The following is a 14,929-nucleotide window of genomic DNA, read 5'->3' as shown; positions in this document are numbered from 1 at the left end:
TGGTTCACCAGATTAGCCTCCACCAGTCATGTGGAGGAGTGGGGAATCAAACCCGGTTCTCCATATCAGAGTCCACCATTTCAAACCATCACTCTTTGCCATGTTGGCAAAGCAAGGTGGGGAGGCCAGAAGACCCAAAAGACAAAAGGCTGGAAAGGCACAAGAAGATCAGCAGGCAGTGGCAGGAATACAGTTCCCAAGTTGCTCAGTTCAGGGAGTCTTACCTGGCTTGGCCTATTGCTTTTAAGATTTCTTGCTCATCTGGCTCATCTTCCTGAGTTCCCTTGTCTAGCAAGATCTGAGTGGTCATGCACAGGCCAAACCCCAACAGGCAGCCTTCAGGTTCGGGATTGCCGAGGGCCTCAGTAGTGACAGTCCTTTCCTGTTTCTTTCTCTCTGAGGGAAACATTCTAAAGCACAGGATCTTAAAGCCTCCAGGGACTGGTGTTTCCTGTTTCCATAAAATGATTTGGCCAATGCAACTTATCAAACACACCAGTTTGTTTCCAATGAGATTTGCTCATGATATAGGAATTTCCTGCTCCCCTCTCCCATTGCAGCTGACTGAGCCCCCTGAACATTTTTTTTCCTGGGGATCAGTGGATCATTAGGAACAGTATAAGGCAGGGGTGTCAAATACACGGCCCGGGAGCCAAATCCGGCACTTTGAGAGCTCTTTTCCAGCCCACTAGCCTGCTGAGGCAGCCACCCCCCTAGTCCCAATCTGGGCTGGCAAGGCATGGCCCAGCCCGACCATGTGATATTTATGTTATATCTGGCCATCGTAACAAATGAGTTCAACACCCCAGGTATATGGGATAAATAGGGTTGCCAGCTCTGGGTTGGGAAATACATAGAGTATTTGGGGGTGGAGTCAGAGGAGGGTGGGATTTGGAGCGGGGAAGGACTTCAGTGGGGTATAATGATATAAAACTGACCTTCCAAAGCGGCCATTTTCTCCAGGTGAACTGATCTCTGTCTCCTGGAGTTCAGTTGTAATCACCGGAGATCTTCAGTTACCACCTGGAGGTTGGCAACCCTGGGGATCAGGAGGGCTGCAGAGTAAGTGGGAACTGGGGAAAATTATGACTGTCTCTTTAAAGTGCCCATTCAGTTTTCAGAACTAGATCATCGGATATCAAGATTCTCTCAGTAACACCAGTATATACCTCAGTAGAATTTTGGTACACTATTCTATCTTATAGAAAGAATTCTCAGTTGTAATTGCTGTAAGATGATTTTCTAGTAACTTCCAAACATAATATTATATGATACAGAATCCTTCATAATAAATAATACTTCTATCATATACTCCTGTCTGACCTCTCAAATCGACATCTGGGGCCTTTTTATGTATCCCTAAGATCCATCTTGTGTGTGTGTAAAGTGCCGTCAAGTCGCAACCGACTTATGGCGACCCCTTATGGGGTTTTCAAGGCAAGAGACTAACAGAGGCGGTTTGCCAGTGCCTTCCTCTGCACAGCAACCCTGGACTTCCTTGGTGGTCTCCCATCCAAATACTAACCAGGACTGACCCTGCTTAGCTTCTGAGATCTGACGAGATCAGGCTAGCCTGGGCCATCCAGGGTAAGATCCATCTTACTGGGATGTATTTTAGGGCCTTTGGGTGGTGGCCCCAGTGCCATGGAATGCTGTTACTGAAGAAATCTGTTTATCCCCTGCACTTTTCACCTTTCAACAAGTCGTGACAATGTGACTTTTAAAGAAGGGTTTCAAATCCTGCGTGAACTGATTCTTCTTCTCTTCTGCTAACAGGTGTCTCCCTTTGGTGATTTGGTTCAATGTCGTTGCACTTTTTTTGGTTAATTTTTATTTTGATACTTTATTTTTTTAAAAATACGGTCTTAAAAACGGTATTAGCTGCTTTGGTGATCCCTGATCAAAAAGTGGGATGCAAATACTTTGAATAAGTAAATATTGAAGAGGTGTATACACATCCTACACCATGGCCAGTTCATCAGAAAGTATAAATAAAGTTGATTCATATGCCATCTAAATGTTGTCACTTCGGTATTGTCTGATGAGATCAATTGGAAAGGACCAGCAATGGAGCTATTTGATGATGTCATAGTTTCTTCCATCCCCTGAGATCTCTTCAGCTCCAATGTAGCACAGGAAATGACCAAACAGTAGAGATAAACTGGTCAGCTTTAGGAACATAAGAACTTGGCCTGAACACAGTTCTACTGAACTTCAGTTTATCCTGTAGATAATTGGGAATGCATATGTTTTGCAGACTATTATCTTCCAATTTGAATGGCAGTTGATAGTAGATTAATTACAATTTGAACAAAACTTTAAAACACATAACATGTGTAACATATAGGACAAGGAGGAGCTCAGAAATAACCATCACTTGATGTAGTATGTTGGTTGCATGTAAAGGTAACTAATCCAGTAAACTAGGTTGAACAGGGTGAAGGCTGTGGGAAAGAAGATCCGAGAGTAGGAGTCAATTTTGGCCACCCGGATGTGTATTCTTCCTTCTCGCCACGATCCTGTGCGGCAGTCATCAAAGCAACAAAAGAAGCTGGTGCAGTCCTTACCTTCAAGGCACTCATAGCCGTAATGGTCACCACGCTCTTGAAGGTGATGGATATTGTTCATTGGAATTAACGTTGAGCCAGGGCGGACAGCAAGAGCAGGTGGATTCTGAACACAAACAAAAAATAAGGAAGTAGATTTTGTTCAAGTTTGATGGGTGCAAGGGAAAGATATTAAGAGTTCCACAACTTTCTGCAATCATACTCATCACTTGCACATACTACTCCTAGCTGCAGTCCTACAAACACTTACCTGGGAGTAAGCTTTAGGGATCTGCAAAAAAATTGGTATTTTTCAGATTTGCACTACATAGACGCAATCCTGCGGAAGTCGGCTAATGGAAATTCCCACAATAGAAAACAAAGGTTTTTGTTGTTGTTGTTGTTTGTTTTGCAAAGCTCCTGTGGGGGCATTTTTGGGGCAGACATCCCAAATTTTCAGGGTAGCTTTCAGGGACTCTCCTTGCACGCCCCCAAAGTTTGGTGAAGATTGGGTCAGAGGGTCCGGTGTTATGGGCTCTGGAGAGGACACCCCTCCCTCCTCCATAGACAAACATTAGCCGATTAGCGATCAGAGAATCTCTTACCTTTCAATACTTGTGTATGGAGGAGGGAGGGGGCGACCTCTTCCACACCACATAACTTTGGACCCCCAACCCAATCTTCACAAACGTGGGGCTTCTTGCAAGGAGAGTCCCTGCAAGCTACCCTGAAAGTTTGGGGGCTCTACCTCAAAAAATGCCCCCCAGGAGCTTCACAAAGCCTGAGGAGAATCCCAAAAAGCAGGATAATTACCCGTTTTTTCAGGAATGGCCAATTTGGCTTTGGCTTTCTCCCCAGATTTTGGAATTCAGTAATGAGTGCTGGAATTGATCATTATTGGTTTCCTTGCTGGTTTATTGTGTACATCCATCACCAGATATTGGTGGTATTCTTTATATTATGTTATTTCATGCCTTGAGATCTGGTTGTTCCTTAGGAGTGTGATATATCACATGAGTGTGTTCAATTTATATTACATTTAACATTTGAGTTCTTAAGAGTCTTTATGGTATTACTATAGAGGATTTATATATTACCTGTGTTGAATTTGGTTTGGCAACAGTGCTGTTGTTGTTTTCGCTTTGCTTATACTGGATGGCAGGTGCAACCAGAGGGAGACAGAGGCAAGCCGCACTATGTCCCCCACTCTGTGACAGGGCCATGTCCCTGCAGGTGAGGGAGGCACATGTGTTGCTTGCACTCACTCCTCAAAGGCAGGCAGGCAGGTCAGGTTGCAGGGTCATGAACATGTGTACTCCTGTACCAATGGCCAATGAGGGGGGGGAATCAACAGCAACAAAAAAGAGACCCTCCCCAAATATCACCTTAGCATCCAGGCAAGGATGAAGAAACTAACTCACTCATACATCACTTGCTCTCACATCTTCTGGTGACCATTCTATAAGGAAAAATTAAATTGTCTCTCAAACAGGAAAACTAGTAGAAAGGATCCCTTGGGTGAGGGGTGCAATCACTGAAAATTCCATCTTAAATAGATATGGGAAGTTACTCCTGTGGAAATGTATCTCTCACTGAAACCAACGGAAATGTCTATTGTATTGATTCAGGAAACTAGATTTAACTGAGCTGTTAAAGAAGTTGACTCAAAAATCTGATTCCAAATCCAATTTGTTTTTGCAAACATCTGCTTCTTCACCATAATGTCCCCATTTTTTTTACACTCAATCAGCAGTGCTGTCCTGAGTGTCCTCTTAATGTGGATCATGCAATGGTTCAGGATTCTTTGTGATGGTGATATGGTTCCTAAATTTAAATATTTGACTTTTATATGTGTCGTTCTAGTAGAGGTTGATAGAAAGTGGGAACAGAGACCCATGGTGGGAGATGAACAAGGATCTTGATCACAAAAACTTAGTTTCAGTCGCTAGGTGTACCAAATAGTCCAGTTTCATTACATCAAGCACAATTACGTACACCACTTTAGGCTAGAACATAAAACCTGGTTAAAATCTCACCAATACACATAATGCAAGATCACATTTTGGAAAGGTTTGGAGTGAACTCCAGAACATATCAGAATCGGTCAACATGCTGTCGTAAAAATGCAAAGAACAAGCATGCAGACCCACATACTTTCAAGGTGTCATGTTATTAGATCCAAGAATCTACTTTGGCCAATGGATGGACCTTTGATTTTCCCAACATGGTGGCTGGCATCAAATCAACGTCTGTGTAGCCTGCTAGAGTTCCTGTAATGGAGCTGAAACGATATAGTACCCAGCAGCCCATGGAATAGCTCAAAAGCTTCAACAAAAGTTGCTGAAATTGTATGATTAAATTTTAAATAGGTATTACAGCACAAGCTGCTTTTTCAGCATTCTTGGTAAGATTTAGGATCTAATTGAGCCAATTACCATCAGCAATGTTGTTAAAATGCAACACTTAGACACATTATAATAGAGCAGGCAGATAATTGCTCATCATGTAAAGAAATAAAAGTTCCTGATAGGGCCTGTTTTTGACATTTCGTTACTAAACAATTATATCTTGTTGGCTGAAAGAATCTAATTCCTTTAATTGAATTGTAAGCAGTACAGAAAAGATTTGGGATCAAAGACAAAAAGAATACCTTAACAGCCAATAACAATAAACTATAACATTCCTATCTATACAATCTATCTATGTCTTTAAGCAATTGAAGTCGCTACTACCAGGCATGTATCTGTTAGTCTGCTCTGTTAACCAAACAGACACTCTAAAGAAAACTAATTTGACCAACATAAGCTTTTTTACCCCCTTCTCCAGGTTCCACAATACCTTTTCCTGACAGCCATTTATAGTCAATTTCCTTTTGTGGATTCAAACAAACACTGAGCTGAATCCTGCAGATTTTCTAAAGAGGGAGGAGGAAACCCCTGCTCTGCTGGGGATTGTGGGATCCATGTAGACAAAATTGTGGGATTGTGGGATCCATGTAGACAAAAGCCACATGGCTACTGCGAGGAGAGGAATTGGAAGAGACTGAGCAGAAAAGTCTAGGATCCAACCCACTATGACAACAAACTCACATGGTACCCGGTAAAGTCAGTACCATTCTCTCATGCCAATCATAGTTAAAGATTTTTCTACCTGGTTTTATGGCTATTCTAAATACTTAATTCTCTTATGTTTTATTTTGCCAGCTGTCTATATGTAAGGCCAGTTGAAAGCATTTTTTCACCCTAAGCAAGGAATACCCTCACCTTCATTATTCATTGTTGCTTTTTAAAAATTAGGTTGTTTTCCCCAAGACAATTGGAGGATAAGCATAGCTGCTTAGCAAGAAGGTACAGACCAGCACTAGAGAATAAAATACATCCTATAAACAGGATCTATGATCCTATAGAATCAGAAACCCCTGCCTAAACCTGATATGGTATAATAATAAGTGTAAAATGGGAATTATATGCAAAAACTCCCATTCAGAACATCACGTTTGGCAGGAACTCTGGTGAACTCTTCTGGTTGGACAATATCCCTATCAGGTACACAATGTTGAATGACTCCCTCCTCTCACTGCTTCATGGTGGCAATCATAATAAGCCATTGGGGTATAATCTACTACTCCACTCAGCTAGCATGAAGCCTTCCTTCTGCAGAAGACTCCTTCTGCTGGAGAAAGGGTCTACCCTTAGCTGAACAGAGTGGTAGGATACGATCCATTATTTTTAACTCTGGCAGCAAATAATCTGGAAATTGCAAATTTGGTGAATTGTTTGTTTTAAATGTTTGGTTCAGCACGGGGTGGGGGATACAATGTACAGTGAATTAAATCTCAGATGTTGTTCTATTCTAATCCTTTGCTTCTTAGCACCCTTTTGTTTGAAAATTCTCTTTGCAGTCCCGTTTAAGAATTCCCTCATTCTGCTATCATGCTCAGGAACTTCTTAAAAATCTCCACCTCGTAGAAATGAGGAGTCACATTTCATTTATTTATAGGAGGTGGCTAAATTTATCTGTTTTCGAATGATACGCTGCACGTTAATATTTTAGTATGTTTACCCTTTGGGGATGATGAAATGTTTATTATGTTCCTGGTGTGCACATCTTTTTGGAAGCGTAAACTCACAGAAGTGAGAAAGCAGCTGTTAGCGGCTCAGACATCAGCGTAGACAAGTCGCTGTCACCAAAGAGAAAGAAAATTATTGCAGTTCAGCAGCCTGATACCTTATGACATGTAAAAATCTGTCTGTAATGACAAAAAGACCAGAGTGATAGACAAAGTAACTGTGTTCACTAATATATAGCTAAAAAAAAGGGAAGATTGGCAGATTTAAAAAAAAAACTGTATCTTGGCATCAAGTCTTTAGTTCTAGTGTATAATTATTAATTTTTTAATAATTGGGTGGGGTTTTTGTTAAGATTCTTGTTCCAATAAGCATACAAAAAATTAAAGCCTACTATACTATACTATACTATACTATACTATGCCATGCTATGCTATGCTATGCTATGCTATGCTATGCTGATATCAAGAGCCCCATGGCACAGAGTGGTAAGCTGCAGTACTGCAGTCCAAGCTCTGGTCACGACCTGAGTTCGATCCCGACGGAAGTCAGTTTCAGGTAGCCGGCTCAAGGTTGACTCAGCCTTCCATCCTTCCGAGGTCGGTCAAATGAGGACCCAGCTTGCTGGGGGTAAAGGGAGGATGACTGGGGAAGCCACTGGCAAACCACCCCGCAAACAAAGTCTGGCTAGGAAACGTCGGGATGTGATGTCACCCCATGGGTCAGGAATGACCCAGTGCTTGCACAGGGGACCTTTACCTTTACCTTACCTACTATACTGAACTTCTGCAGCATCAGAAACCAGCAATGATTTCTGGCCACCTTCTTAGCAAGGAAGAGAAGTGACTTCTCCAAAACTTCCTGTCCACAATAAGGGCAATTTCAACCAACACAGCCCAAGCTGGTAGGGATACTGAGAATAAAGGCTATGAGCAGAAGGATAAAAACAAAGTGATGAAATTGCAATGGGTCTCCAGGAACACTTATTTATTTAGAAAATTTATATGCCACCTCTCCAAAAACCTGCTCAAAGTGGCTTACAACTAATAAAACCATTCAAAACTTGAAAAGTGTTCAGAAACGTCAATTGGTCCAGAACGTTGCAGCCAGGATGTTGACTGGAGTGGGTTGTAGGGACCAGACCACTCCAGTCCTGGCCTATCTACACTGGCTCCCAATTTGTTTCTGGGCACAATTAAAGATGCTGGACTTGACTTTCAAAACCATATATCGTTTGGGACCAACATATCTGAATGACCACCACTCTATTATGAACCTGCCCAGCCATTTTGGTCATCTCTGGAGGCCCTATTTCAGGTGTCCTTGCCTTCTGAGCTCAGGTGGGTGACAACCTGGGAGAGGGCCTGCTTGGTCATGGCACCAAAGCTTTGTAATTGTCTCCCCAGGGAGATTGGTCTGCCCCCTTCTGTTGTTGAATACTACCAGCAGGTGAAGACTTTTTTGTTTTGTTTGGCATTCCCTCAATGATCCCTTCTTCCTAACCAATGATTTTATGTTAACTGGTTTGTATGTGTTTTAACTCTTTTAAAAAATTGTATATTTGGGAGGGGGTGATTTTAATTATTTTGTAATGTAATTTAATCTTGTATGTTTTAAACTGTTAGCTTCCTTCGCAACACTTATAAGGGCAGCATGGTGGGATATAAATTATGTTGTTGTTGTTGTTGTTAATAATAATAATAATTCCAGTTAAGATCTGCTGACTTATGGCGACCCCATAGGGTTTTCAAGGCAAGAGACTTCAGAGGTGGTTTGCCATTTCCTGCCTCTGCATCATGCCCCTGGCATCCTTGGAGATCTCCCATCCAAATACTTGCCAGGTTCGAGGCTGAGAGGGTGTGACTGGCCCATGGTCACCCAGCAAGTTTCCATGGCAGAGTGGAGATTCGAACCTGGGTTTCCCACATCCTAGTCTGAGACCTTAATCACTACACCATGCTGACTCTCACAGGGGTTCAACTACAGGTCAGTATTTTCCCACATTGTAAAAACCGGGGAGGAAGGAGCAAACAAGCTGATTCCAGAATTGCCCCTACCAGTTTTCAGCAGTGAAACTTATGGGATCAAACGTATGGGCTTTGCAACTGGGTTTTACACATGCATCTTTTTTGTAAAAGCCCCTTGGCTCTGCCCCTAAACCCTCCAAAATCTACTGGGCTCCACACTTGCCTTGTCCCCTAAATGCCAGGCACTGCCCCCTGGGTCCCCATCTGTACTGAACCTGAGGGCACCCCCCCCCAAACTGGCCTACACACCAGAATGTTTCATTTCAAAAGGCAACAATGCTAGCCAGTATGGTGTCATGATTAGAGTGATTGATTAGAGCTAGGGAGACCAGGTTCAAATCATTGCTTAAAGTCACATACCTCACAGGACTGTTGTGAAGATAAACTGAAGAGGGGAAGGGAGAGCCATATAAGCAACCTAAGCTCCTTGGTGGGGGGAGGAGGAGGAGGTCGTGGTGATGATGATTATGATTTGGTTTTTCTTTGCCAACTTTCTCTCCCTTTTAAGGAGATCATACCAGCTTGCAGTTTCCTTCCCTTCCTGTCTCTACAACAGACACCTTTGTGAGGTAGGTGGGGCTGAGAGTTGGGAGAGAACTGTAACTAGCCCAAGGTCACCCAGCAGGCTTCATGTGGAGGAATGGGGAAAATGTGCTGTGTAGCTGGACCTTATGAACCACCCTGCAGGGCTCACAGGAAGACCAGGCAGGTCTGGCTATGGGGCAGCGGCTGCACTGGCACCGCAGAAAACATCAGCAGTGGTGTGTAGGTAGGGTGGCTCTTTCCCAACATGGCTTTTCCAGGATGGGAAAGGGCTGCGTGAGAGCAGGAATGGCCTTGGCCAGCCTGGAGCTCGGCTTGAGCAAGCACTGCCGTTCCCTTAAGGGCCAAGCCATGAAGCTGAATAAGCCATCATTTCTCTGCTCGGCTGCCAAAGAGAGAGTGCATTTTGCCAGGTGACAAACCAGCTAACATGCCATTGTACATGAAATCCGAGTGAAAGAACAGGACTGCATTTTATTAATAAAATATATTTCCCATTTGTCTTGGCCTTTCTCGCAATGTCACAAATAGTTAGAAATGCATACATGATTTATAAATGTCAGCGTTGTCTTGCCTACTAGTACCAGATTTGGCACAAAGCAGAATTCTGATTCGTAGATATGTTTGGTTTGCCGTTTGCATGAGCAGAGGGTATTGCTTCCCTAACAAAACACAAACCTGAGAGATGGAGGGAGGGAGGGGGTCTTTGTCATTGCTGTCTGGAATAATGGTGTGATGCTGCATGGATTAATTCGTTAAAAAAACTTACAGCTCATTCCTGAGCTTTGCAGCGGCCAGGGACGGCGTAGCCGTGGTGCCTCCAAAGCCGGTCCCCGGGCACTTCAAGGCTAAAAAAAAGCCTTTAAAAATATTTTTCTTGAAAATGGGGCAAAATGCCCCATTGAAAACAGCGAGGCTGTGCCAGCAAAAAGCTGGCATAGCAGTGCTGTTTTGGAGGGGGGCGTTCCTGGCCCTACTGGCAGCTCCGCCCCCTGGAACGCCCCGGGAATGCCCCCGGGAGGACACCGCATGGAAGTATGCTGTTCTGAAGCCGGTGGGAGGCCAAGCCGGTGTCCCTGGGCAGTGCTGCCATAGCAGCGACGGGAGGATCCTGCCCCTGCCCCCCGCCGGTGTCCATGCCAACCTGGCCAACGTAAGCGACCAGGCGTCGGTGCATGGGGCCCAAATGCCAGCACAGTCCTTTCCTGGCCTCCTAAGGACTTTCATCCTTTTGGCTCAGGAATGGGCTGCCCGACCCCCCAATCCTGCCTACTATCCACAGTGGCAAAAGGAATCTTGCAAAACCAGTGCTAACCAAGAACAAAATATAAGAAAATGATAAAAATTCAAATGCAGACAACTTGCCCCAAATACAATTCCCCCGATTGCTGCTAGCAGCGGGGGTGGGGGATTCTCTATAAAACATCCTTTTAAACAAAAATGGTTTTTCAGTGCTTCTGAAGTCAGCCCAGCATAGGACTCCTGCTATCTTCTCCTGGGAAGTTGTTTCAGAGGGTCTGTGCTACAGCCAAAAAGGATTACTTTGAAGCCACAGCAGATTTCATAACTTAAAGAGAAGGTACAGTCAAAAAGAATCTCAGAAGATCCAAGATTTATTTATTTCTTACAGTACTATTTTACCTTTTCCCAACAATTCACATTAACACGGAAAACATTACTTTTTTGAAACCCTGACTGGAATGGGCCAGGCTAGCTCAATCTTGTTAGATCTTGAAAGCTAAGCAGGGTCATCTCTGATTAGCACTTGGATGGGAAACCACCAAGGGAGTCTAGGGTTGCCACATAAAGGCAGACAATGACAAACCACCTCTGTTGCCATAAGTCAGCTGCAACGTGATGGCAATTTTTTTTGGGGGGAATCAGTATCCCTTGACAATGCAAACAAACAAAAAGCATAAGAGCTTCTATTCAGTTGGTCATGGGTACAGATCTTGCATGCGGAATATCCCCATAGAGCACAACAGAATCCTGTTGGAAACGTCAAAGCATAGGTGCAACATTTTATCATATGTGGTGGTCTTGCAAAAAAGCAAGAAAATATTGGAAAATGATACATGATTGAAATGCAAAGAATATTGAGAATCAAATTTGTGTTAGATCCAAAAAGTACGTTGTTAAATATTTTGTCAGACAATATGCCAAAAATAGATAATGAGTTATTTAAGTATATGGTACCAGTGGCAAGAGTACAGTATGCAAGAAAGTGGAAAGCAGAAGACTACTCAAATGTAACTGAATGGACAAATAAGATTGCAGAATATGCAACTATGGCTAAGTTAGCATATTTAGTGAATAATAAAGCAACCTCATGATTCAAAGAACCAGAGAGGAACCCGATGGGGCCACTTTACTAATCTTGTAATTCTATAGTTGTGAAGATAAATTATTTAGATTAATGGCTGACGAAGCCTTACACGAAACGTGTTGAGAATATCTCGATCACACGTTCCCGGATCGTTTCTCCCGCACCCTGCTCATTGATACTTTCATCTACCCGCGGTGACAAGATCCTCTTCAGTCCGGTTGTCAGCTGATGTCATCGGATTTCTGCATAGGACAGTTGACATTTGGTCAACTTGCCTTTACCACCTGGAGGTTGGCAACCCTAGCTCTGCCCATTATACTATTTGGCCATTATTCAGATAAAGAAGCTCCCTACTAAATCTAGGCTGGACTCCTGAGTTTCTGTAGCACCATCTATTAACTATTTCCAGACTTCCTTGGGGTAGGGTTTGGAAAAGCTCACCCATGCAGCAGTGTTTGCTAAAACACTCTCTCTACAGTCTTGCTCCTCCAAACATTTCTCTCAGTTTTTACACTTACCAAAGGTTTCTTGTTTACTCTCTTGTCATTCTTCTTGGCTTCTTTTTTGTTGCTGGTGAAATAATGCAAGGTGCCATACTCCATCAAGGCAGCAAACACAAAAATGAAACACACCGAGACAAAAAGGTCCATTGCGGTTACGTAAGAAACCTTGGGAAGAGACTTCCTTGCAATTGTACTCAGCGTGGTCATCGTCAAGACAGTGGTGATGCCTGTTCAGAAATAACAGAAAAGGGTATTTTTCTCATCGCAAGAAACTGCAGGAATATTTAGGCATCAAGATTTTCAGGAATGTTTAGGTATCAAGTATTTAGGAATATTTAGGTATCAAGGCAAAAAAAAGCCATTTCTACAGATCTACAAGGGACACACTACCACAGACAATGGTGGCATGGCTGCATAAACCACAAACATACATGCATTATTGTTTTAACCATGTTTTGTGGTATTTTAATTGGGTTATTTTTGTCAGATCCTTTGGGACTCTGCTGACTGATATGGGTGGATGGAAAGAAATTAAAGTCTAGGTAACCAAAAAGGTTGAAAGAAAGAAACCTTTATATGGAAATATAAATGTCAAATATAAAAAAGCTGCAATTATATTCCAAAACCTTTAATCAAATTATAAATATTTACAAGTGTGCATCAAAATCCATCAATTTTTGGTTACATATATAGGTACCTTCCCCTAGTGTAAAATTGCACTTGAACACATGGGGATGTCACACACTTACAAGCATTTTTCTTATGACCAGGTACAATTATAAATAACATAAAACACCTGTAAACCAAACCAAATGTGTTTTGGTCATGAGACCTTCCTCAGTGGTTTAAATTTGTATATACACACCATACAATGTTTTTGTTAAAAATTACAACATGTCTGACCAATGCACTAAAAATTCAGATGATTTTTTTTTTACATGGACTAGATATCTGTCTTTGTTGTTAATTAGGACCATCAGAGCTAGCTTTCTATTTTTTTTAAAACGTTGTCAGGCCACGCGGGAGGGGAGGCGCCGCTCCGCCTGAATGGATTTCAGGGCCGGCCCACTGACAGTCCTCCCCGATGCGGCCCGGGGAGCCACATCGATTGGAAACAGAGCTAACTTTGTAGATGGTTGATGTTAGTGGTCCAAATTTCTCTATAAGCCAGGTCAGGATAAAGCATTGTCCAATGGTGTGTATAGCCATGCATTTGCTTTCCTGAATGTGGCTATGTACACCATTGGGCAATGCTTTATCCTGACCTGGCCTAAAGAGAAATTTGGACCACTAACAACTATCATCTGGAAAGCTATCTCCAATGTTATTTAATAACAAAGAGATACCCAAAAAATGATACCTAGTTGTTAAAGCTTTGGTCAGGCATGACATTTTAACAAAAACGCTGTATGGTGTATTGTACAAATTCAAACCACTTGTGAGAAAGGCCTCATGCCTCAACACATTTGGTTTATGTTATTTATAACTGTAGTTGATTTTTTAAATGTTAAAATATATTTTGAATGTACCGGTAAGTGTCAAGCCTATTCAAAGGCAATGTTGTATTTATACTATATATTATTTATGTACTGTATTTATGTAGTCACTTATAGCAAGATGCTTCCATTCCAGCAAGTCTTCAGATTAATATGAAAATAATCTGTATGTTATTTGCATTTTATACTTTGAATTTAGGAATTATTTTATTATTATTGAATTATAGTTTACAGTGCTTTTGTTACAAACTCACTTTTTAGAGTCTTGAGGCTGAAATTATACTGTATTATAATTTTGGAATTTGCCTTGAGTCTCAGTGAGAAAGGTGAATGATAAAGGAAGTTGAATGAATGAATAAAAACAATGAATACATAAGACTCAGCAATGAAAATGCTAAATGCTATAGTAAGTAAGTCGGCAGATCTACAGTGCCATCCTAAGCAGAGTTGTGTGTGTGTGTGTGAAGTGCCGTCAAGTCGAAGCCAACTTATGGTGACCCCTTTTGGGGGTTTTCATGGCACCTTTCTAAATCCACTGAAGTCCATGTTTCATTATTTAGATCATTATTTAGGCTGCAATCCTGAAGGGGAAGCTCCTTTAACCTGGGATAAGGGGCACTTACGCTGTCCTGGGGGCAAACATGCTGGCATAGGGGAGCTGCGTCACCCCCTGCCGCCAGCTGCATCGCCCCCTGCCACCAGCGCAGCTACGTTGGCAGGGAATTCCTGGAAGGGAAAGCCCGTGCTGGCGTGGGGGGCATGCCCAGGGTGTTCCTGGAGGCAGTGAGGGAGTGAAGTGCACAAATGTTTGATGAGCTTGTTCACATATCACTATTTTTAACTTATGACTATTTTCAACAATGAAATCCAGAAGTCTGAAATAAATTGAAATGGGAGGAACACAGGAGTCAGTGCATGAAAACAGTGATAATTAAATAGCCTGAGTTATGCCTAACTCTTGTGTTCAGTGTGGTGGTTGTCTGAAAATGAAACCACATAAATAATGGTCTCTGCAGGAAACTATATGTGTGAAGTTACTCCATGCTTTCTACAGATTTCACAATCATACCAGTGTCCTCCCAGACCTCTCCTGTGCACCCCCCAGTGGGTTACATTGGTATGCCTGAAAAGCAGCTTTGCTGCCTGAGGCAATACTTTGGTCATTTATGCATGGGTACTTTCACTCATGTTTGCCCCTGGTCTGTCTCGGTTGTTCCTTGGAGTTATGCGTGAGTTTTCCATCCATTAGAGATGACCTCGCTGCCAGCCCTCACAAATCCTGGGACTTCCCATCCCTCTGTTAACCTGATTCTTCCCTCTTCCCTGAGCTCGGCCAGGGTGAAATCCCCGTGCATAAGGCAAAGAACAGGACATGCAAGTTTATCTCACAGCCAATTGGTTTATCTCACAGCCAATTACAA

The 14,929-nt window shown here is 42.6% G+C and overlaps 1 protein-coding gene across 1 annotated transcript in view; it reads right to left on the bottom strand.

The window, feature by feature from the left end:
* Positions 1-2,357: 2,357 nt before the first annotated feature.
* GABRG1 (gamma-aminobutyric acid type A receptor subunit gamma1) overlaps positions 2,358-14,929 on the bottom strand; it is a 69,506-nt gene continuing 56,934 nt past the window's right edge. Inside the window, exons 9-10 of the mRNA XM_056855092.1 lie at positions 12,028-12,239; positions 2,358-2,673 (exon numbers count right to left, since the gene is read on the bottom strand). Coding sequence (XP_056711070.1) covers positions 2,374-2,673; positions 12,028-12,239 — 512 coding nt within the window. The 3' untranslated portion in view covers positions 2,358-2,373. The remainder of the gene's footprint in view (positions 2,674-12,027; positions 12,240-14,929) is intronic.

This window comes from Euleptes europaea, chromosome 9 (genome assembly GCF_029931775.1).
Source record: "Euleptes europaea isolate rEulEur1 chromosome 9, rEulEur1.hap1, whole genome shotgun sequence".
Taxonomy (NCBI): Eukaryota; Metazoa; Chordata; class Lepidosauria; order Squamata; family Sphaerodactylidae; genus Euleptes; species Euleptes europaea.
Note: the sequence above shows the minus strand (reverse complement) of the source record. Positions and strands in the feature narration are given on the sequence as shown.